The sequence below is a fragment of the Lytechinus variegatus genome, chromosome 3 (assembly GCF_018143015.1).
Source record: "Lytechinus variegatus isolate NC3 chromosome 3, Lvar_3.0, whole genome shotgun sequence".
Classification (NCBI taxonomy): Eukaryota; Metazoa; Echinodermata; class Echinoidea; order Temnopleuroida; family Toxopneustidae; genus Lytechinus; species Lytechinus variegatus.
Window position 1 is genome coordinate 20,237,887 of NC_054742.1, and position 23,640 is coordinate 20,261,526.

The window sequence follows — 23,640 nt, forward strand, 5'->3', positions numbered from 1 at the left end:
TTTTATTTTTCAAAATATATTAAGACAATTAACATATATTTAGATCCTGAAACTACAGTTAGATCCATTCTTCATATGGGGGGCAGTTGCAAGAAACTTCTTTACAATGAAGCTTCAAATACACAGTGAAAACAAACATTTGCAAAATTATGCCCCTTATATTAGCTCAGGTAAAATAATGCTTCAAAATAATATATTTTCTCTGGAACATACAGTAATTTATGAAACAGAACATGGTCTTGTTTCACAAAGTCTTATTTCAATAACAAATTTACAATCTGTCAATCAGATAAATGCTTTCATGAGCTTTAAACTATTATTGTAATTTTTTTATTACAACAATTTTCATGAAATGGACCCCAATAGCATGGGGAAAAAATGGAAACTTGAAGTATCACTTCATTACCACTCAACTGATTAGTAGCTATCAACATTATCTAGGTAATTACTATTTTCTAACTAATAATCTAAATCTTACAGATGGGAATATTCCCTCATTTTATCAGCCTACAATGATATTTATCAAAACCATAACTTCTTCCTCTTCTGAGGGGGGGTTGAAGGTTTCTCATATTTTCACCAATGGCATACGACAAATGAATTTTCATGAGTAGTTTTTGCCCTTCTAACAAAATCCAACTACCCTGCAATGGGTACTATACAGGATTATTTGTATGTTGGGCCAGGGCGATACAGCAATTAGATGAGACACGGCTGAATCTATGAAAGGTCAACTAAAATCACACTAATGAAATATCCTATCTCACAGACATGTTTCATGACCTGTCAACTGGGTGGACTGCATAGACAAAGGATACCCCCAACTTTCTCCTAAGCAAGGAATCAAATTTGTAATGCAAAATATCTATTAATATTCCAATGACTGCACATTAAAGGTCCTATCAAGCCCTTCATATTGATGTGCAATAAAACAGATGATGCATGTTTGTTTGTGCATTTAGGGACAGAAATAATGAATTATTAATTCTGTGCCACATTAATCAACTCTTCTTGCACATCATTCATTATTTGGTCATGAATGAAGTGCTAACATGCATTATTTGTATATTTAACACTGAGTGCTTACATTCATACACAATTTTTTTTTTCAAATATGGCTTCAGTTAATGAAAATATTAGTTTATTGGCAAACTTTATAAAAAAAAAATATTCAGTCAAATACAACGATACAAAGTATGGGCATTATTGGAATGACACATTTATTTCAAATAATAAATTATAAATAGAATCTCACTTCATTTCACTACATCTCTTCAAAATTTCAGATACAAACAAGGTGAAAACACTGCCAAAATGTGGAAAATTTATCAATTTTCAACTTACAAAAATATGAAAATTTGGATTTCAAATCCAAATATTGAACAGAAATGATGGGAAAATTAAAAATTAACAATCACAAGTCTTCTTTGGCACACACATAAATAAAGATGGATTGAATAAACACTTCGTAAAATAGGTCAACAACCATAATTTGATAATAAATCCCCCACTCTATCTCCCCCCCCCCCCCCCCCCTGTCACCTTCTCTCCTTTCATTGATCTCTACCAGTGACAAATACAATGATGAATAAGTGAAATCATAAAAGGGGGTATTTTGTAACTACACCTTATTACTGATTTAGAGATTATTTGCATAATATCATTCAATAGGCTAGACCAATTTCACAACGTGAGAGGGCAGCAGACTGGTCGCCATGCTGCGGTGGGCGAATCAACTTTTATAGTACACAAGTCAATAGGGTATTTGGTACATTCGTTCGATTTTTTTTTATTTTGAACCAATTGAGCAGATTTCTTGTAAAATTCACAATGAGCATTAATCGGAGAAGTTCAGGTCGCAGCTGTGCTGTGTTCAATTGCCACAACAAGTGGAGAAAGCTTCAGGATTGGAAGCAAAGTGAATGTGAAATTCACTCGCCTTGGACTTATGAAGCCTGTTTGTGTGTGAAGCCGTACTCCCTGCATAGGTTTCCAGGCCGTGATGAAGGAATGCGTCGCCAGTGGATCTCTCTTCCCCTTCCTCCTTTATCCTTCCTCTCAGTTTTATTCTCTTGCCTTGCCCCCTCCTTTTGGATACTTTTTGGCCTGCATAAAATGTGGTGGTGGTGTTTTTTTTTTGTGGGGGGGGGGGGAGGGAGGGGGGATTTGTTTGATAATGCTTAGGTGGAAATATCAGTCCCTCTCTCTCTCTCTCTCACACACACACACACACACACTATCCCTCTCTCCCTCTCACTATCCCCTTCTCTGTATTACACTATCCCTCTCTCTCCCCCTCTCTCACACACTCTCTCGCTAGCTCCCCCCCCCCTCTCTCTCTCTCACTATACCCCCCCCCCCTTTCTCACTATTCCCCTCTTCCCTCTCACTATCCCCCTCCTCTCACACATACTCTCTCTCCCCTCTCTCATCCTCTCTCTTATCCTCTCTCTCTCTCTCTCTATGTCTCGTTCACTCTCCCGCTACTCTAACACAATACTAGCAACAAGAAGTGAGCTCCCTGATGAAAACCAACAGCGATTCTTGGTCATCATCAACTCACTTTTACTGACAAAACTAAGGGGAAAAGGTAGCCAAAGTGCAAAAATTCATCATACCTTCATCGGTCAGATATGGCCATTGTCTTACATCGTCTACCCAGGTGTCCATGCTTCATTTTATTTATTTATGATGAAGTTAATGACACAATATCAGAGTTTATCTGTAATCTTTCATTGAATTTGTACACAGAGCCAATCGCGAGCAGCGCACTTGCACACCGCAGCAATGGCGTCGCCGATAGAGGGCCAAATACATAAACCGGCCGTGAAATTGGTCTATAGGCTCTTGATGAGCGGATATTGGAGGAGTCATCACTTTTACCACAAGATAATCTACAGTGGAGTAAATAAATATTATTTGCGCATACCATGCCATTGTAATCCCTGAGTTAATGGTTTTCTCACATACACACAGCTTTAAAAGCTAAAGAATCCCTATTGGCCATATCATTTCTATTACAGAATATTTCACTGTACAATAGTATGGAATTATTATGAACTAATAAATGTCTTAGGACATTGCAAAGCAATATCTGCACCCCAATTCATAAAACGTTATAACTAGTACAAAACTGCTATTAGCTCTTACACATGGTGGTGGTTCTTCACATGAGAATGATCTTCCTCTTGTTATAGGAAATAACATTACTCTAAACATATTTCTGGTATTGCATGTACAGGCTTTTGATTCTTATTTGTCCTCAGCTCTTTCCTTAGATGTCTTACTGCATTACTTTTCTTTACATTCTTTTTCTTTTTACATTGCACCATGAGCACACTGCAGAGGTGATTTGACACACTGTTAATATCATTATGTTTCTGTTGTAAAAATCTGCTCTTAATCAAGTATTACGATTTCAATACCATTGAATACTTTTACTTAATATCTATTACACGGTTTTGTATAAAGTGAATATGATTTCATTCTTATGAATGTTGGTATACCTATCCAGGTTGGGACATTAATCTTGAGGCATACAGTTATCAGGTTTACTTTTTCTCTTTCCAAGCACCATAGACATACTTGTTCAACATTTGTTTCCCTTTTGACTGTTTCATTTTCTTACACTATATATATTTGACTTTGTGTTTGTGGAAGTGAAATAATAATGAACATTATAGACATAGGATTCCAGCTTTAGGCATATTTGAAACTGCACAAGCTATGCCAATACTTAAAGCACAGTTAACAACTATAACAGGTGCTTCCAGATAGCAGAGCTAAGGTGCATAGTAAAGTTAAGAGCTAAGACATGATAATTTATACCAATATCTGTATAAGATTCACATTTGTAGCTATTCTTGTATGAATGTTCAACTGCAGTGGCAAATTCAAAAGAGATACAGGCAACAAATGGCAAATAATCCTATGTGTAATGTCACATTACACAGAACTATGCAGAGAGGAATGCAGAGAGGAAAACAATTCTGCAGCAGACTTTCTTTAATCAATGACTTATCTGGTTTAAAAACAACAAATGAACAATGGAATAACCAAACAGTTACGAAACCCTAGTCACATTAACAAAACAGTAATATAGTATAACACTGAATGGCAGAAGACCTTTTCGTGTCACTGTTAAAATGAATCTGCTAGTGTGACTGGGGTATCAATAGTGAATGTGATGATTTACAATGCAAAAGCCAAACATTGGCCAAATCATGCAATGATTGAAAGACTGGAATCCTCTGTCAACAAGACAAGACAGAATGATAATGAAGATGATCATGAAGCTGAAAGAAAACAAAAAATAAAAACAATAAAAAATAATTAATAACAGTGAAATAGAAACCAACTTGTCACAAAATAATAATAAAACAAGAACACAAATTCTATTACTTTTAAGAAATCCGAGAGTAGAGTAAATAAGGCCACCTTTTGAATAATTCCAATTATATCTTTTTAATGCAAAGCAGCAGAAACATGATGAGATGTCTATTACTAGATGTAGAGTAGACCGACATTATCCATTAGAAATTTTGAGAACTTATCAGCCTAATTTGCATATTAATGAGCCATAAACATTTTTGTCAGGTGGCCTTATCTACCCAATCGAAATGGGGCAAATGAGGCCGTCTGATTAACACCTATTTCTTGATGCTATATTTGAAGTAACATAGTTCAGTTGGTTTTATACAACCACTTAATATTTACTAGTAACAATCATATTAACATTAAGTTATTTTCCAAAACAACCCCATTTTGGGATTAATTTATTAATCCTATCCAATATTATGGGAAAAAAGATTCTTGGATTGTGTTTTCTACTGTCAGTTATTATTGTGTATCTATGTGTATGATTGGTAGTGGACACATTATATACTGTAGTCAAGAGGGGTGATGTCTACACTACATTTTAAAGTTTTAACAGATTTAATCATAGAGTTTCAATTATGTATAAATCCAGGTGGCCTCATTTGCCTCTTAGGACATGTCGAGTTCATAGGCATCCAGTCAGAAAAAAAGAAGGAAAGTAGTGAAATTTACTACAGTTCTGGCATGCATAATAATACCTTACACAAGTAAACTAAGATAATTCAATACACATTACGTAATAGATATGTACAGTACAAAGTACCCAGGTGTTGCTGGGTTTGTGCTCCTTCTGGACTGTGCACTGGGCTGTGAGACGTCATCGCAAGGTTTTACGAGACAACATCCAAGGTATCACGAACTGTCTCAAATACTACAAAAATAGTCATCCATTTGACCCTACCATTCTTCAGTGAACTGAAAAATATCAGGCAGCCTTATTTACCCCACTCTCCTCTATAAGTTTATGGTGTGACATTGTGTAAGTCTTGTAATCTTGGTTCATAAATATTATTTGATTAAAAAAAAATCAAAATGATCCGAACAAATTCAAAGTCAATTAAGACCACTTAATTTAGCAATATGCTTTATCTTTCATCTTGAGTTCATCTTAAAAAAATAGAAAATATCTAATATGACAATTTAATTATTTCATAACAAAATATGCCATCAAAGAAATAAAACAATTTTAAAACAGCAATGGATTAAAATGAGTTAAAAGACAAACACAGAAAGCAAAATGGTGCAACTGACTCAAACTGTGAACTTGTTAAAAACATGTACCTGTTAAGATCAGAAAATGGGTCCCAGTGAGTCAAACCAGGCAACTAGACTGCTATCTACAATAGCTAGATTTCTGAACTGCTCCAAAGTTATTCTATAGGGTAAAATAGGCATGGATACAATTAATTCATTAACAATTTAGGATAATAGGCTGAATGAGAGTGATTTTACTTGGTCGTACATTAGGCAAATATTTTCTCTACGGTTAATTTTAATATCAATCAACTTAAACCAACATATGCATGTAATACAGTTTAAAGCATGGATCATCACCTTTCATGCACATTTTGATAAAGAAACTGCATTTGAAAAAGAGCCATAGTCCACAGTATTTTATATAAGATTATGTCATGTGCAAAGAAAATGACACTTATTAATGAGTGAGCATGCATAAAATAAACCTTTTTCACTTTTCAAAGTCAAGGAGACATTTTTTAATGAATATGAACAGTAAATTTTAGCATTTACAGATTAATTTTAAGAATGCTCATTCAAGCACGATACAATAATTACTTCTCGTGCTTAGATACGTTATAATATGGGTTTTATATCTGATGTTGTTTTTTTTTCAATAATCTGGGAGGATTTTTGCTATTCCAGATCAAGGAGGATCAAAATATCTAACTTACAACTATTTTATCAAAGAGATATCCCATTTCTGTGTAAGGGGAACTTAGTTTTTGTGTCACATTTACTTTTTAATCTCTCCACATACCTGTGATCTGGATCAATCTTTGCCATCTTAAAGACATTGTCCACCATCTCTTCAATGGCATCCTGTGACATAGCTTCCATCACTGGCCATGTGTCTTCCCTGTCAATCAAACAATCAGTTGATTAAACCATACATCTATTTAACCATCCACCTTTTTAAATCATCTTGTTTCATTCATTTTCACCACAAAAAATCAAGAATATCAAATAGGAAGATAATTACAAAATGGTTTAACTTTAACTTTTCAAGGGAAAAAACAGTAGCCAATGCAAAAATACAGTCAAGTTTCAGCTCAATCTATTCAATTCACAAAAGTGCCGGTACCTAAAAGATCTCTTATTCAACCACCTTTATCAGTTTTTGGAGATTAACATGTCAATAACTGCCCCTCCCCTAGCTAGCATTCTTTCTTCTCCTTCTCACCTCTCTCCGATATCTATTTCTCACACTCCACCCCCCCCCCCCCCCTCTCTCTCTCTCCTTCATACATTCTGTAAGTGAGCCTACCTGACTTACATTCAAAGTACTATTTGACAAGGTAATCAAACATGGCCATTCATGTATATTCTTAGTATCTGCAACTTCAAGCCATGAAAACGTCAACTAAATTGCTGACTTCATATTTATTCACATTGACATGGAGTGTTGCAAAAGATGATGACCTACTTGCTTCCAGGATTTCCCGGGAATGGGATCTTTCCATTGGTAGTTGTTATCTGGGACCCAGTATCTGATGGGATGGGTGCACTAAACAGAGAGGAAACTGGACGACCCTGGTTATCATCAAAGTTTGCCATCTAAAAATTCGAAGGAACAAGAAAACACCCACAAAAATGGTTACCTTGGATGAATCAAATATAATAATGTCAAATTTCACAAAATGTATCTACAGGTGAATCTGTCCAAATTGAACATCTTGGAGCTATAGACATCTGTTTGACTTAGGCAAAAATTGACATATGAGATGTATAAAACACATTCCAGCATATTACGGTTTCGAAAAATTGACTTATTTGACTTACAGAAATTGACCTCAGAGTTTATGTTGTTCTTTTCGTGCATACATTATCCATGTCTTCATCAATATTTCTTACTGCTAATGTAGATACATTTTCTTAGTGGTTTTATCTATCTTTGGGAACTTTCATCATCATCAGCATTTGTTTGTCTCCAGAGACAATGGTGTAGCACAAGGAGTTAAATTTTCTAAAGTCGCTTTTAGAATACCACTCTGTAGAGATGGCGGAGGTTTGTGCTGAATCAATTCGTAGGGACTTTATTGTAATTCTAAAGACGTTCAGTGATATAATCTATAATAGTTCTTTGACTTGCCATTTCTTCTTCGCATGCCTTCACTACATCTCTAACAAGCTCAATAGTAACATAGAAGTAAGCCTTGAACATCTGTCTCAGGTTATCTCTGCTAATACTGCCGACTCCTTCAAGGTCGTATCCCTCAAAGGCATCTACAACACAAAAAAATAACAAGAAGCAGTGGTCAGTACAATCTTTGTCATTCAGTAATAAGAAATGTCTATCGTAAAAATCAAAGATATAAATTTAAATGGAGAGATTTTCTTTCATCTCAAAGGGATTATGTTATATTATATTGATTTTTACTTTGAAAAAAAACTTCAAGTATGAAATAATATTTTGATAACTCTGTAAATAATTCCCACTATTTCTGAGTATATTTAGGAAGTAACTTATCATAAAATGCTTAGCTGGTAAAAATAAGTTAAAATTTAACCAAAAACTACTGGATGCTCCCCATGAATAACATATAAATCATCTGTAGCATCCACGGTAGCATTTCTCAAATCCCAAACAACATAATACAGGTGCTTCACATGTCACAGGTTAATAACATGTTGAAACAGCAGTTTATTTTATGACATGAAATAATAACCCACTAAAAATGTCACCTTCAAGCTGTGACTTACATTTGACCTTTTCCTGAAATGAACCTTTGACCAATGTTGACAGGCCACAAGTGAATTCTGTGAAATCAATGTAGCCATCTCCATTAGCATCATAGAACTACAAATAAAAAAACAAAATACACAAATTATTACCTATGCAATGAAAACATTGGTGCTACTTCTGTACCACTGATTGGACAAAAAAAGATATTTGACTGATATGAAAAAATATGCAAACATAAACTTACACATATCAAAAGGTACTTTCAGGCCCACATAATCATCAAAACATCAAAACAAAGTTTTTCAGGCCTCAAAATGCCAATAATTATATCATGCACTCATACCCACCAAAATCAGAACCTTATAAGTGCGCACAATACAGCCCGAGTAGCAGTCGATGCAAGCAATTCAATATCGCTAGCAGAGCAATCTCGCGGTCACACCTAGCGTACTTTAAGGATTGAAAAGTTCTTTTACAATGTAAGAATTACCAAGACCTTGAAAAAATTCCAGTAAAAGTTTGCATAATTTTGTAACTTACCAGCTAATTAACAAGTATTTTCTTTCAGGGACATTTAACAGTAATATGCTTTTATACTGGCAACAATTCTCTGATCAGGAAATCTACCATGACCAGAGACCACATAGTACCAATTTTCGACTGGCTGTAAATGCATCTAAATTTAATGAGCCTATGTGAATTACTTGAGACAATCCCATTTGCATGAAAAGAGTTTGCCTAGGAAATGAATAGTTTGTTGCTGCTGGGACAACGACCATGTATCTTAAACAAGTGGAATGCCTCCGGCCGTCTCACCTGCATCACGCGGTTCAATATAGCAGCAGTGCTGACTTTGAAAACTACTCTAACTCGCACAAGATGTTCAGTTATACATGGTTACTCTTATGTCCACTTATTATGAACTAGACCAATAAACTTACAGAGATATGATGGTTATTCAACAAAAAAACCCACCATTGCCAAAGTTCATTGACCTTACATGACCTTTGACCTTGATCATGTGACCTGAAACTCGCGCAATATGTTCAGTGATACTTGATTACTCTTATGTTAAAGTTTCATGAATCAGATCCATAAACTTTCAAAGTTATGATGGTAATTCAACAGATACACCCAATTTGGCCAAAGTTCATTGACCTTTGACCTTAGTCATGTGACCTGAAATGCGCACAGGATGTTCCGTGATACTTGACTACTCTAATGTCCAAGTTTAACGAACTAGACCAATAAACTTTCAAAGTTATGATAGTAATTCAACAGATACCCCCAATTCGGCCAAAGTTCATTGACCCTAAATGACCTTTGACCTTAATCATGAGACCTGAACCTTGCAAAAAATGTTCAGTGATGCTTGATTACTATTATGTCCAAGTTTCATGAATCAGATCCATAAACTTTCAAAGTTATGATGGGAATTCAACAGATAGTCCCATTATGGCCAAAGTTCATTGACCTTTGACCTTGGTCATGTGACCTAAAATGCGCACAGGATGTTCAGTGATACTTGATTACTCTTATGTCCAAGTTTTATGAACTAGATCAATATACTTTCAAAGTTATGATGGTAATTCAACAAATACCCCCAATTGGTCCAAAGTTCATTGACCCTAAATGACCTTTGACCTTGGTCATGTGACATGAAACTCTAACAGGATGTTCAGTAATACTTGGTTAACCTTATGGCCAAGTTTCATGAACTAGGTCCATATACTTTCTAAGTTATGATGTCATTTCAAAAACTTAACCTTAGGTTAAGATTTGATGTTGACGCCGCCGCCACCGTCGGAAAAGCGGCGCCTATGGTCTCACTCTGCTATGCAGGTGAGACAAAAAAAATTATTTTTTAAGAAAGGCAAACAAAAGATAACTGTCATAACACAGAGGTATTCATTCACTTTAAACATACACTCCACAAGCACATAATCAAGAGGACCTATATACTGATCACACACTTCTCTGATAATCTCTTGCTTCTTATTCATGTACTCACTTTGAATAACCTCTCTAAGAGTAAGCTCTTCTCTAAACCAAGAGGTCCTAAACACTGATCATACACTTCTCTGGTGATTCCTTGCTCTTTGTTACAAAGTACCCTGAATTGTTCATGCAAGGCTTCAATTTCATATTGATCAACTGTAGAGAAAATGAAATAAGATAAAACAATACGTAATTGGAAAAGGGTATTTTTTCTGCCCGAAATACATGAAGACGTAATGCTATTCGCCCCACATGAAACAAAATAGCACTAATAAGCAGGCTTACATGTACTTTGGCAAATGTAAAATTGAAAATCACCCTTGGAGAAAACAGACAATATGGTTAATTTACTTGTTGTAAATTCCTTCATTACAAATTTGAACCTACCTTAAATTCAAATGCTAAATTTCACGTTCTGAGTTTTTTTATCAGATTATTATTGCAATGAAATTTGCCTCGATTCATTTAGAGGCTGTCATACTGTAAATAAATCCCAGACTGCCATGCGCGGCTCACTGCGTAGTGTATCGGCAATGAGCACTAGATAGTACTATCGTGCACGTGCACAAAATTTGTTCTTTGCGACATCAAGAATGGCTGTATTTCAGTCAGATGTTTATATTGAATTTAGTTCCACAATCCATCTGTTCAAAAAAAGCTCAAATCTGTCAATAATTCAAATATTTTGATAGCTCATTTCAAGTTTCGCCACAATCTTGGATTATTTTAGGGGTATATTTGTTCAATATTGTCAAGATTATCTGAGCGTTGTCAAAACTTGAATTGTTGAAGTTTCAATGTGTGGCCATGAAAAGTCAGCGCAGTGCAGCACACAATGCACAGTGAAGTCATAAATATGGGCTTGCATTACGAATTTCATGGATAACTATGAGGTATTTTTCCATGCAATACACTGTCCCACATGTGTTTATCTGTGTTGACAATCTATCAAGTTGACATCCAGGGCTACCTTGATAATAGAGACAAATTTACTTCATAAAAAGTTAAATATAGCAGAAAATCTGCATATCATACAAGAGCCAATGACATGAATAAAATACTAGCACCAGTGTCAGGGCTAAAGGGGCTACTTTTATTTGTAAAGAACCCCCATGGAAAAAATTAATTTGAGGCTGTGATTCTCATTTTGCAATCAATCATGGGTTTTTAGTTTGATGGTCACATATTACAACTTGTTTCGCTGTTGTGTGAAGTAAATGCTAGATACTTACAATGAGTGATTTTCTTCAAGGTATTGATATCATCCCATGTGCATCGTTTAATTACTTTCTCTTTTCCTGGAAGAAAAATACATACATGCTGTATTATTCAATAACGCTCAAAATGAGTATAACAATAAATGATCTATACAAGACAATTGTAGCCCCATTCCACAGAGAGACCTTTGAAGGACCTGAAAGTTGGCAAGGTCTTACAGCAGTCTCCAAGATCAATGAAATTTGTCATCTCTGTGGAATGGCTCATAAAGACTACTCAAAGAACTCTGAAAGACTGATTGATACTTAGACTAGTCCTATACATATCTTTCAATGGTCTTTCAGAGATCTGCTATGCAACAATTGATCTTTCAGAATTCTTCCATGGACTTTTCCTGGTCTTTCAGTGATCTCCACAAAAATCTTGAGAGACTGTCAAAAGATCATGGAAAGACTAATAAGAACTTTCACTTTCCTGAAAGACTGTTAAAAGACTGTTTTGAATCATTTCAAAAAGTTTTGGGATTCACAAGGACCACGAAGACCATTGAAAGACCTTTGTAAGATCAAGCAAGTTTCATGGTCTTACAGAAGTCTTTCAGAGGCCTTGCTCTCTGAGGAATGGGGATTTTAAACCACAGAATTATAATTAAATAACATCATCTGAAAAATGCTGAACATCATCACCATAATCCATCATCATATTACTTCATTTTACCCAGACTGGCCAAAAGCACAGATACACAGCACCTAATGGGTTTTTGTGGAATAGGGTAAACCATTCAATAAACACACACACAAAAAATCAAATTGAAATCCTAAAGGACAATACATCTACGCTGTGTAGAGATTAGTTTTCATTAAACTTTTCAACTTTCTGAAATATTTCACAAGAGGTTTCAGATCTGGGAAGAATGGGGAATTTATTCCATTCATTTTCCATACTAAATGTGGATCAAACAGCACAGGGAGTGACCCAGTGCATGTCCAATGGTTTTATTGAAATTTCAATCTTGATTGATGTAAATTCAGTGGAAAAAATATTTAATGAAGACTCAATTTATAACCTGGAATAAAGGAGACTTGGGATGCTTACATAAGCCATGTATTCTACAAAGATTCTTGGCTTTAGATATTATCTTACCTGGATAGAATGGTTTGAAGAGCACAGTTCTAGGATTTGCCAAAGGAGGTATTGGAATCTTAATCTTAATGAAGGTATGCAGTCTGTTGTGTCTATCATGGGGTTCACATCGCTCACAGATGTCAAAGTCAACACAATTAGCACACTAGAAAAAGAAACACAAAGCATTACATGAAAGAAAAGTCTTAATATCCCATGCTCTCTTTCAACACATAACAATTTCATATCCTTAAAATACTGCAACATCTAAGGGTATGAATCTTTCACTTTATACTGCTATCAGTATCACCTGCATCACGCGATTCAATAAAGCAGCAGTGCTGACTTTGAAAACTACTATAACTCGCACAAGATGTTCAGTGATACTTGGTTACTCTTATTTCCATATTTTATGAACTAGACCAATACACTTACAGAGATATGATGGTGATTCAACAAATACCCCCCCCCCACATGGTCAAAGTTCATTGACCTCACATGACATTTGACCTTGATAATGTGACCTGAAACTTGCACAGGATGTTCAGTAATACTTGATTACTATTATGTCCAAGTTTCATGAGTCAGTTCCATAAAGTTTCAAAGTTATGATAGTAATTCAACAGATACCCCAATTCGGCCAAAGTTCATTGACCTTTGACCTTGGTCATGTGATGTGAAACTCATGCAGGATGTTCAGTGATACTTGATTAACCTTATGTCCAAGTTCAATGAACTAGATCCATATACTTTCTAAGTAATGCTGTCATTTCAAAAACTTAACCTTAGGTTAAGATTTCGATGTTGATTCACCTAACACGGTCTAAGTTCATTGACCCTAAATGACCGTTGACCTTGGTCATGTCACATGAAACTCAAGAAGGATGTTCAGTAATACTTGATTAACCTTATGGCCAAGTTTCATGAACTAGGTCCATATACTTTCTAAGTTATGCTGTCATTTCAAAAACTTTCAGTTAAGATTTGGTGTTGACGATGTCGTAAAAGCGTCGCCTATAGTCTCACTGTGCTATGCAGGTGTTACATAAAGACGAAGCCAATGTGAGAATTTCTCAATTTCATTTTTTCTTTTTTTTTCAATTAATCAAACAGATACATGCATGTCACTTACCTTATATCTTATTCCACATATTGGACTAGCTTGGCACATATTACATGTTATTCCTCGATGTATAAAGCCCTCTACAGGAAAAGATAAATAGAAAGGTTTTACTTGGACCATTTTGAGGTAGTTTGTCTTTAGGTCCCAGCATAAACATCAGAATATTCATGGTGCTCACAATGATTAAGACTGAACCATCACAAAAGCTGAAGCGAAGAGGAGAAACCAATATTTAACAGACATATCACGAAGTGTTTACCCTTCCAAAATGCAGTTTTTTTACACAAAAAACAGTCGAAGAGCAGAAAAAGATTTACACAGAAATTTCACATTTCTTTTTCTGTCTCAATAACCCAGAGAACTGCAGAAGAAAGATTGCCATAGGTCAGTTATATACATTCATCACTTGACTAAACAAAGAACCACATAATGGATCAGTCAGTTTCATTCAACAAAACACTATTTTGGAATGTATTTTAGTTTTTGGTCACTGTTACTTTCTAATAGTTAACACAGTAAATCATTTGAATTATTCTACATGAATAACATTCCTACTTTCCATGCTCATACATCATAAACAAATTATGGATCACTGTCTTCAAAACCTGAAAAATGCAAGAAGAGCTGAAAGCTTGTAAATAAAGTTGTATTCCAGCTATCAATCAAGAGAGACATTATCATTACTTTGAAGATTTGAATTAGTGCTGCAAGTCAGGTGGCATGTTAAGGTTCGGTTCGGCGGGGTTTGGCAATTTTTTTCCGAACTTTGGTTCGGTTCAGGGGTTCGGCAATAAATGCCAAATTAAATTTAACATATAAGAAAAAAGTTCGCCAACCCACGAAAAGATAATTTGCTGAATGATCTGTCATATATTTGTAATAAATTTTGTTTCTAAAAAGAATAGTTATGAAATTTGTTGCATAACTTTCTTTTGTTTTAATATTCAAACAAAAAATATGAGTCATTTCTACTTTCATTTTTAAAATGAAAAAAAATCAAAAGAAAAATTATTGATAACGAGAGAATCAGGACATTAACAGAATTACAAAGATCAGAATATTTTTTTCATGATTATTTCATGCACCGAAGATCATGATCGATTACAATGTCATTGCCAACGCAGCTTCTCAAATTGGAAAGTGTTGATCGGGAATGTCAAAACAGTAGACAAACAACCTCCACTAAACTGTTATCATACTGGTAAAATTCACATTCCACAGAGTATGAAATGTTTTAGAAAGTCCCTATTTTCCGAAAAGTGGTTAAATCTGGTTAATCAATTACTTTAAAAAGATAAAATATCCGTCCATTCGTGGTCCAGAAAGATCGATGCTACGTGACTTCAAACATATTTCCAACACGAAAATGAGTACATGGGACTGTACTGTGTATTTTAGTGTTGTGAAATCACTCAGCGATGATCGTTAGAACCAAGAAGGAACTGATAATTTATCATTTCATTTTCAGTAATTGACCAGATTAAACCACTTTTTAGAAAATATTGACAACAGAAAAACGTTTCAAGTTCGGAATACAAATTTTACCTGTATAATAGCAACTGAGAGCAGGTTCTTTGGACTTCCTGTTTCAACTTTCCTTACCAACCATTTCCGGAACATTGATCAGGGAACATGCGTTGATTTGGTTTGAATTTTTATCTTTTCTGTTTTTTCAACCTCATTCCTTCATCTCTTCTTTTATTTATCTTTTATATTAATATGGAAATTTCAGGTTGAATATATACTTTACCATTACTTTGTCAGTCACAAGGAATTAATTTATGTCTTGTCTTTTTCTTTTTTAAATACAAAACAATTAAATGTACGTCCGATTCGAGTAATATGTACTTCAACTACACTTTTAAAAGAGTTAAGCTTAAAATGTCCCTAAATTTAATGAAGAAAAAAATAAATTCATGTTTATAAAAAGAAATTGAAAATGATAAAAATTTAATCAAACACGAGACTGAAGCTGTCATACTTTGTCATTTACGAGGAATGGTTCGTTTTCTTTATTAAATACAAAATGATTAGGTCTGATTACGATCACTATCGATTACTGCAATACGTAATTACACCACACTTTTATACCGAGTTTAGCTTCAAAATGTCCCCTCATTTTATCAAGAAAAAATATATTCAGGTTAATAAAATATTCTTAAGTTGATAATAGTTCAATCAAAGACGAGATGGGAGCTATCATAGATTTTAAAAATATATTGAGTGGAATTCTTTTCATGCACAATCACTAACCAATATATATATATTTTAATTTTATACTTAAATCCATGTAGTCATCGTACTCATGCATTGCAAATTAACATACTTTTTTTTTTTTTTACCGAACTACCGAACCAGGCCTTTGTGTTCCGTTCGGTCCGGTTCGGAAGTGCCAAGTTCAGCAAACTTCCGTTCGGTTCGTCGGTTCGGCGGTTCGGCTACAGCACTAATTTGAATCCTTGTATCTACATGTGTATTCAGATTCATAAATAATGTGCAATGGGATGACATCCAATTAAAACAAAAATTGCAACTCAGATTTGAATGCTGGGAGCCAGACCAAGCTGGAACTCGGAACCGGCGAATGGGGTGATTTCCCCCCGGGTCAAGCCGGTCCGTGTTGAGAGCAAACACAGCAAAGACAGGAAGCTGTTGAGTCTTGGGGAAAATAAATTAAAATTGAGATTTACCATTTACCTCTGTGCCTAGACTGAGCTCATATTTCTCCCCAAATAATCTAACTTAATCGATCCTTAACATGAATTTCAACCCCATCGAGCATCGTAAACAACCTTATTTTGGCTTTGTTCGAATTCTTAGTAAGATTTTGCCAAATGAACATAGAGGGCAGCAACACTTTTTGTTGACAATGTTTTTGCCGTATGTTATCGCAAAGTTAAGCATAATATCAAGAAGAATATATGGCAGACTAAGACCCTAATCTGAGAATTAGAACAATGAAATCAAGATCAAAAACAGAATGAAGCTGTTCTTGATGCGGTTGAAACTCAATGAAGATCAATACTTGGGAATTGCTTCAGGCAAATATTTAGGTTTAATTAGTTTGCTGACATCGCGGGATGCAAAAGTGCACTAGGGCCTAAATCTTGCACTAGGCTGCACCTAACGAGGCCAGGCTTCTTGTTGCTGTAGAGGCAGTGTTGTGCGATGGCTCCGAGCTCCGGATTGATCCAGGACCAAGATTTTCTTTTGCTAAACCTTTTGGTCCGGGTTTTCATTCCGAGCCTCAATGTTATCAGATTTCCAAGGTTCACTAAACCAAAACAAAAAATATATTATGTACTATTCTCTCACCTTTTTTGGCCTGGTCTTCTGCAATATTAAACAGCAAATTGAGTAGGCTTTGGTTATCTTCATGTCTATACAACTGGTCTGCATCACTCTGATCATCTTCACCACCTCCTCCTCTTCGCTCTCCTCCTCCTCCTCTCCCTATCACTTCAGCCGTCACAGACATGTCAGTTACTGTCAGTGCATGCTGTGAGGTTAAGCCAGGATTATTATCAGTAAGGAAGAGGGATCTCTGAGTGCTGAATGCAGCAGTCCCATCCAAGGTATCCATGGCGATGTTATCTGGAGTCACAGGATGGGTCTCCAATGGTAGACTGCTGTTTCTTCCATCTACAACATAATGAAAACAACCTTATTAATCTATATAATTTACCTGTGGATTTAATCATCCAACCAATCTACAATAGGAACAAACAAGCTACAGTATGATCTACATGTAGTAGAGTACATCCATTTTATATCTGATTATGTAGGCCTAAATAAAGAAATTTATTTTTAAACTAAAAGGAATTTGATCTCTAAAATATAAGAGGACCATAACAATCAGAATACATGTCAAATTCAAAAGTGAAGGCCACCACACACCTTACGACTGCTCTGCAACCCAATTTTGAAATAAAACGTAGTAGAATTTGATGCAACTATTGAGACATGGAATATTTTACAGTGTAATGTCCTAAATCATTGTACAAATTTTTATGTTCAATTCTGTGACCATCCAGTCATTCTTATAAAAGTGAATTCAATATCTAGTCATAATAACGTCATAGCAATCATATGATTGGCTACGATTTGAAGCTTATTCGAATTTTACTCCAAAATAAAGGCTTGCAATCATCCAAAATCTTCATATCAGTACTCTTAAAGTTAATTTGAGCCTCAAATAAGATACATTTCTTTCACATTTTCAGAAAATGAGCAAAATGTGATTTGTTCCAAAATCGGATCGTCAACCAGTGGTAAGGTGTTCGATGACCTTAAGGAGTCGTCCCTACAGTGTTGCATGTGTCAACCTATTTATTTGAATTTCGCATTGACTTATTCATCTCCCTGTCCAAATATAACTCTCATTCCTCCTTTTCAAGTTAATTCACATCTACAGTTTTTTTTCTACATTACCACATTCAATCAAACCATTCTAATTGAATTGCTCTTCAGATAATTTTGCTCCACACTTCGTATTAGATATTACTAATGTATAAAATAAAGGGACGATATCCACCATATAATAGCAAAAGCTCACCATTATTGTTGCCTTGCATCTTTTGTCTGAGTTTGTTTCTATAATGCCAAATGAAAGCTACTGAAGCCACGGTGACTGCACCTGCTGACACACCAACTAAGAAACTTGACCATGATGGTGAACTAGAAGATGACATCTTGATGCAAAATATTTATATCTATATAAGGGGAGAAATAGAAGACAAAATTTCAATCAGCCATCTACGAACAACTATAATGTTAGGCGATCTAACAATCGTAAGAAATAAAGGCTTCTAGAATTATCTCTCGACCCAACAATTCTTGCATGTTTCTTTATACGATATTCGTACATGGACAGCAAGCTTACGAAAAGAGACCTCACAGAAGGTTTCTTATATTGAAAACCCTAAAGACCTTCTGCTAAGCTGCGAACTTATGAATATTCTGCGAATAAAGACTGTTTGGCCTACTTAAGGGCACGTCCAAAAATTTGCACGCGTTACGTATTTCAAAGGCTTTATTGACCTGAAAAATAGTGTTTAATTACTTTGATTAGATTCAATGCCCTCATGATTAGCCAGGCGGCTTCTAGAGAGTAAAAATCATTTACTAACGTAGCTTACTCTCAATGAACCCAAGTATTCCTTCCCATTCATATGCACGAAGGACCCCAAAACCTGAAACTTTCACCCCCTAGATTTCTACTTTCCTTCTAAAAGATCTAGCCCTAAATCATGTACATGGGATAATACTTCATTTCCGACATTTCTACATTATCCTATCCATTATATTTTTGAACAAAAATTTATCAAAAAAATGAGGGTACGCCGACGTTATGCGACACACGCGTCTGTAACGTTGGGGAAGCACAATAGGAAACAAGATGGTGGCGTAAACATCGGGAAAGTCTCTTCCGCCTTTTCATATTTTTCTCATTTTTTATCATGAATTCTTGTTCAAAAATATAATCGATAGTGTAGAAATGTCGAAAATGAAGTTTTATCCCATGTACACGATTTACATGTAGGGCTAGATCTTTTAGAAGGAAAGTAGAAATCTGGGGGGTGAAATTTTCAGGTTTTGGGGCCCTTCGTTCATATGAATGGGAAGGAATACCTGGCTTCATTGAGTAAGCTACGTTAGTAAATGATTTTTACTCTCTAGAAGCCGCCTAGCTACTCATGATGATGGATATCTAGAATAATCATTGACATATGACCTTGACTTTTTAGAGAGAAAAGATATGCCATTATGTATGGGACGCAAAAATTTTTTTCAAGTTGCGAATTCTCTGAAAGTATATCATTTGACAACTTGTAACTTAATGTGATAAAAGTCACAACACTCTTATATCTAAGCGAGTTTCATGTCATAAGCCAAACCTTCTAATTACAGACGCTCAGTATATATTGCATAGTGGGTATGTGCCGCATAGGGGACCCCCATTTTTACACTTAAATTTCTGTTCCAAGGCATAGCATTTTTGTCTTATTGAGAAAAAAAACACAGAAAGCCGCTCCGAAGAATAGCATTTTCTTCTTATCAAAAAAAAGAAGAAATCCGCTCCAAAGCTTCACATATTTTTCGTTACGCCATTCTGGTCGCATTGATCCACTACAATGAGCTGCAATTTTGGTGAAAAAAGCGGCCGCAGAGCACTGTCCGACCATCACCGCTGCTCGAGCGCACCCCGCGGCCGTGCCGCCTGGCTAGCTGCATCATACACGCATAGGCCTACCCGTTCCATAGCAAGGGATGCATTATTGCATACGCACTCACACGCTGGCAATCCGTTCCAAAGACTCCCGTTTTCACCACTATTGTAGTTCTGAAGCCCGTTCTGAGGACCCTCCATTTTACAATAAGCCTGCTCCAACTCTTTGGACTCCAGGGGCCCGTTTCTCAACACCTGGACAAGTTAGTCATATCTTTATCCACAAACTACAGAGTTAGTTCCAATCTTCCTAAACCTGTTTCACGAAAGGCTTCCTAACTAAAATATCTTGATATCGATACTATCGGTAAAAAGAGCAGACGAGATGTAGCCTAAGTCACAAAATAGCATAATTTTCAAAAAGAAAAATCTCGTCTTGTCTTTCCGTTAATGCCCACAATCATTATATTGATTATTATGGCATACGAACGTCAAGATTGACTTGACTTACCGGGACCGGCAGGTGCAATACATTGGGTGAACACCCTACTCTTTGACGAATAGTGTGTTGGTTTTAACGTGCATAGGTTTTGACTCTCCTATACACGGGACCAACATTTGCGTCCTGTCCGATGGACGGAGTGTTTTCCAACTGCATTCACACCTGCACTGAAAACAGTGGTGAGGCACGATAACACACAATGCTATAGCATCAGATTTTTTGACAAATGACAAAATTGCAAATATTGTGATGAATTGGGAATTACATCTTTTAAAAATAATAGCACAGGTAAATTATGCATCATACATACTTAGACCATGAAGACTAGGGCATTCAATTGCTGAAAAATTGAATTATGAAAAATTTATTTCATGACTAAAAAAAATCACATGTGGACGTTGAGATGGGTACCCCCGGGATATCAAATTTTAATAGTTTACGAAAGTAAACCATAACGGTTTTATTTGTAAAATTATGATAATTATACAATGTTTTACGATTCCAACCATCATCGAAATATAGTTCTTATGATTTGACAAATTCTATGCATAAATTAGAGATTAGAATTTATCCAAATGTCAATAGGGTCTGAAAACGACAAATACAAGTCCAGTTATGGATGGCCTGACGTGGTAGAATTTTTATCGATTGAATTAATTTACTATTTCAAAATGAATGGTTTTGTGGCGTTGTACCAACAGTTTTCATAGTTACTTTGTATTACAATGATCATTGAATGCATTATCCCACTTATTTTGGGATGTAATTTCAACCTCTATGATTGATTACGTAAGATTATAATTTTTAAATTTCTCTACACTTTGCATGTCATAGTCTACCCACGTGATGCCACTACGTCTTTTAGAAAGAAGTTATGACAGGTTCGGAGGTGTCATAAATATTTAGTGAGGTTGTTGTACCTGATCTTGGTAAAGAGGGCTTCGTGAAACGGTTAGCGGACAAGTAGATCACTATCTCCGATTTAGTCAAGAAGTTATAGACTTATGACGGTGTTGAGAAACGGGCCCCAGAGTGCAAGGCCCATTTTTTGTCTCACCCGCGGCAAACCCCCACCACTTTTGTTGGTCGAGTGCCCCCCCCCCCCCCCCGGAGAAATTACGGCCAAATTGTGTTTTTGGGAACCACTCTTAACTTACTAGATTTGTGTACCATACGCACACTTTGTGTATGAAGTGAACGGTGGTTCCCAATATCACGATAATCCCGAAATTACCTTACATTAGGGTTTATAACCTCTTTTTCTTTTTTTTTCTTTCCTTAATTTTCCAGCCCCTGGACGTAGAGCCAAATGTAATGTCAATAATATTCACGCGTACTCAGTCGCAGGTCGTTGCATCTTGACTCTCTTGCACTCGCATGATAATCCCACCCGAAGTTAAGGCGCAAGAAAGATTCAGTTACCGCACTATGTTGACGCTACCCCGGGGGGGCCACTTCCATTCACGAGTGGATACCATGCGCGACCATGGGGTCTTGAAAAGCACCCTAAACACGTAATTTCCATATTCTGAAAATGCACCCCTTAACAAGTATTGGCGTGTGAAACCCTACCCTTAACAAGTATTGGAAACAAAACGATACTCTTAGGAGGCTGCACTCTACAAGCTCCGCTTTTTAGCAGCCTCCTCCATTTTCAACCTGATTTGTAATAATCTTGAATATAATTTTCTGTACAGGAATAATTGAAATATGTTTTGTTATTTATATATGTCAACATGTACAGAAGAAACTGTAATTGTTGAAAATGGAAATAAACGAATGAAATGAAATGAAATATTCCGAAATGAACCCCTAAACAAGTACAGGAATGTTTTATTGTTACGGGTCCTTTGGTTGTCGGCTTTACCTTATTTTGGTTTACTACGACCCCACCTTCTACACCTCGTGCAAATAGGACTCTAAACACGTAGTGTTGGGGCAAAAAGGACATCCTTTATAAAACATTCTAATTTTGTTTTATCATCCCCGCAAATTCGACCCTAAGCACGTAATTTTCCTGGAGAAATAGATACCCTTTTTTCATTATTTTTGTGTTTTTGACACCCTTTTCACGTTACGTACGTAACGTGCCCTGTCGTGAAAAGGACATCCTTTTTACGTGTTTTTTTGGTCGCGCATGGTATCCACTCGTCAATGTAAGTGGCCCCCCCGGGGACGCTACCTGGTAAGCTATGGCTAGTTACCGTAGCTGCTCATCATTGTCACACTCAGTCATGATCTATTTCTAATTAATATACGGTACCGTATTACGTAAGCAACTAAGTTAAGCAAAGGAAAGAGAAGATTAGATACCTTCATATCCGTACAACAAGAAATCAAAATCTACTTAGGGCCTAGGCCTACGCCGTTTCTCGTACGTGATCGTGATGATTGATTCATAGAGCTCCATGATTGGTCTGTAACGATTGGGTACGTACCGTACGCTGCCCAATTCTCGCTCACCCTCACAAGCGCGATGCGCACGCTGCTTATTTTGATTATCATTTTAAATTCGTCCCAAATTCCTTATTGTTTTGTATACTAGCATGATTATGCACCCAAGAGGAGACCATTACATGAAAAAACAAAGTGTGGAAAAATAGAATTAATCCCTTCATAAATCATCGTGAAATACTGCGTTAAAGTGTAAAGTAACCCGATAACTGTTTGAACTTCGATCAATTGCACCGAAACTGCACCAATCACTCTAAATACTCCTAAAAACACGTGATAATTGTTATATTTTTATATGATGAATGAAAATGTGTGAGTCGCAGGTGAGAGAGGTCCTAGATATGTCAACATGACAAATTCTAAGGAATGAATATTTGCTGTGTGAATGAATTAGCGAGGGCATACCTTGAGATAGCAGCCTGCCCTAACTCCGCTCACCCTGATTATATATGATAATATGATAATCATTATTAGAGTATAGGGCCTATTAACGGAATCGTCATATTTTTCAAGTAGACATTTCTTTAGAATCTGATATTTTTGTGTCATTTCCTTTATTTTGAGGGTGCTGAACCAATCCGCTTGTTGCCAGTTTTATACATGCCTCCTTCCGCCGTTGCCATGGCAACGGATTAATATGTTTAAAAAATAACATATTGAGCCTATATATATGGTATATTCCCCTGTCAATATTTAAATGGTCCATAATCATCATTCTTAGCCTTCCAAAATCAATTTCTAGATATATGCCTGAT

General features: G+C 35.9%; 1 protein-coding gene across 4 annotated transcripts; it reads right to left on the reverse strand.

Annotated features, from left to right (window-relative positions):
* Positions 1 to 2,845: 2,845 nt before the first annotated feature.
* Positions 2,846 to 22,852, reverse strand: LOC121410448. 4 transcript variants are annotated; one of them, XM_041602540.1, is made up of 13 exons: positions 22,745 to 22,852; positions 18,295 to 18,472; positions 17,076 to 17,402; positions 13,770 to 13,840; positions 12,659 to 12,803; positions 11,530 to 11,595; positions 10,311 to 10,453; positions 8,317 to 8,413; positions 7,706 to 7,839; positions 7,040 to 7,170; positions 6,374 to 6,472; positions 5,659 to 5,752; positions 2,846 to 4,295 (listed from the first exon to the last, which is right to left on the reverse strand). In XM_041602540.1, exons 2-12 carry the CDS (start codon positions 18,449 to 18,451, stop codon positions 5,668 to 5,670), a joined length of 1,455 nt encoding a protein of 484 aa, XP_041458474.1. In that variant the 5' UTR covers positions 18,452 to 18,472; positions 22,745 to 22,852; the 3' UTR covers positions 2,846 to 4,295; positions 5,659 to 5,667. The 4 variants fall into 4 exon arrangements, with proteins under 4 accessions (XP_041458474.1, XP_041458478.1, XP_041458477.1 ...); XM_041602544.1 differs by having other exon boundaries at positions 18,316 to 18,472; positions 22,745 to 22,851; XM_041602543.1 differs by lacking the exon at positions 22,745 to 22,852 and adding an exon at positions 22,614 to 22,738.
* Positions 22,853 to 23,640: the final 788 nt, after the last annotated feature.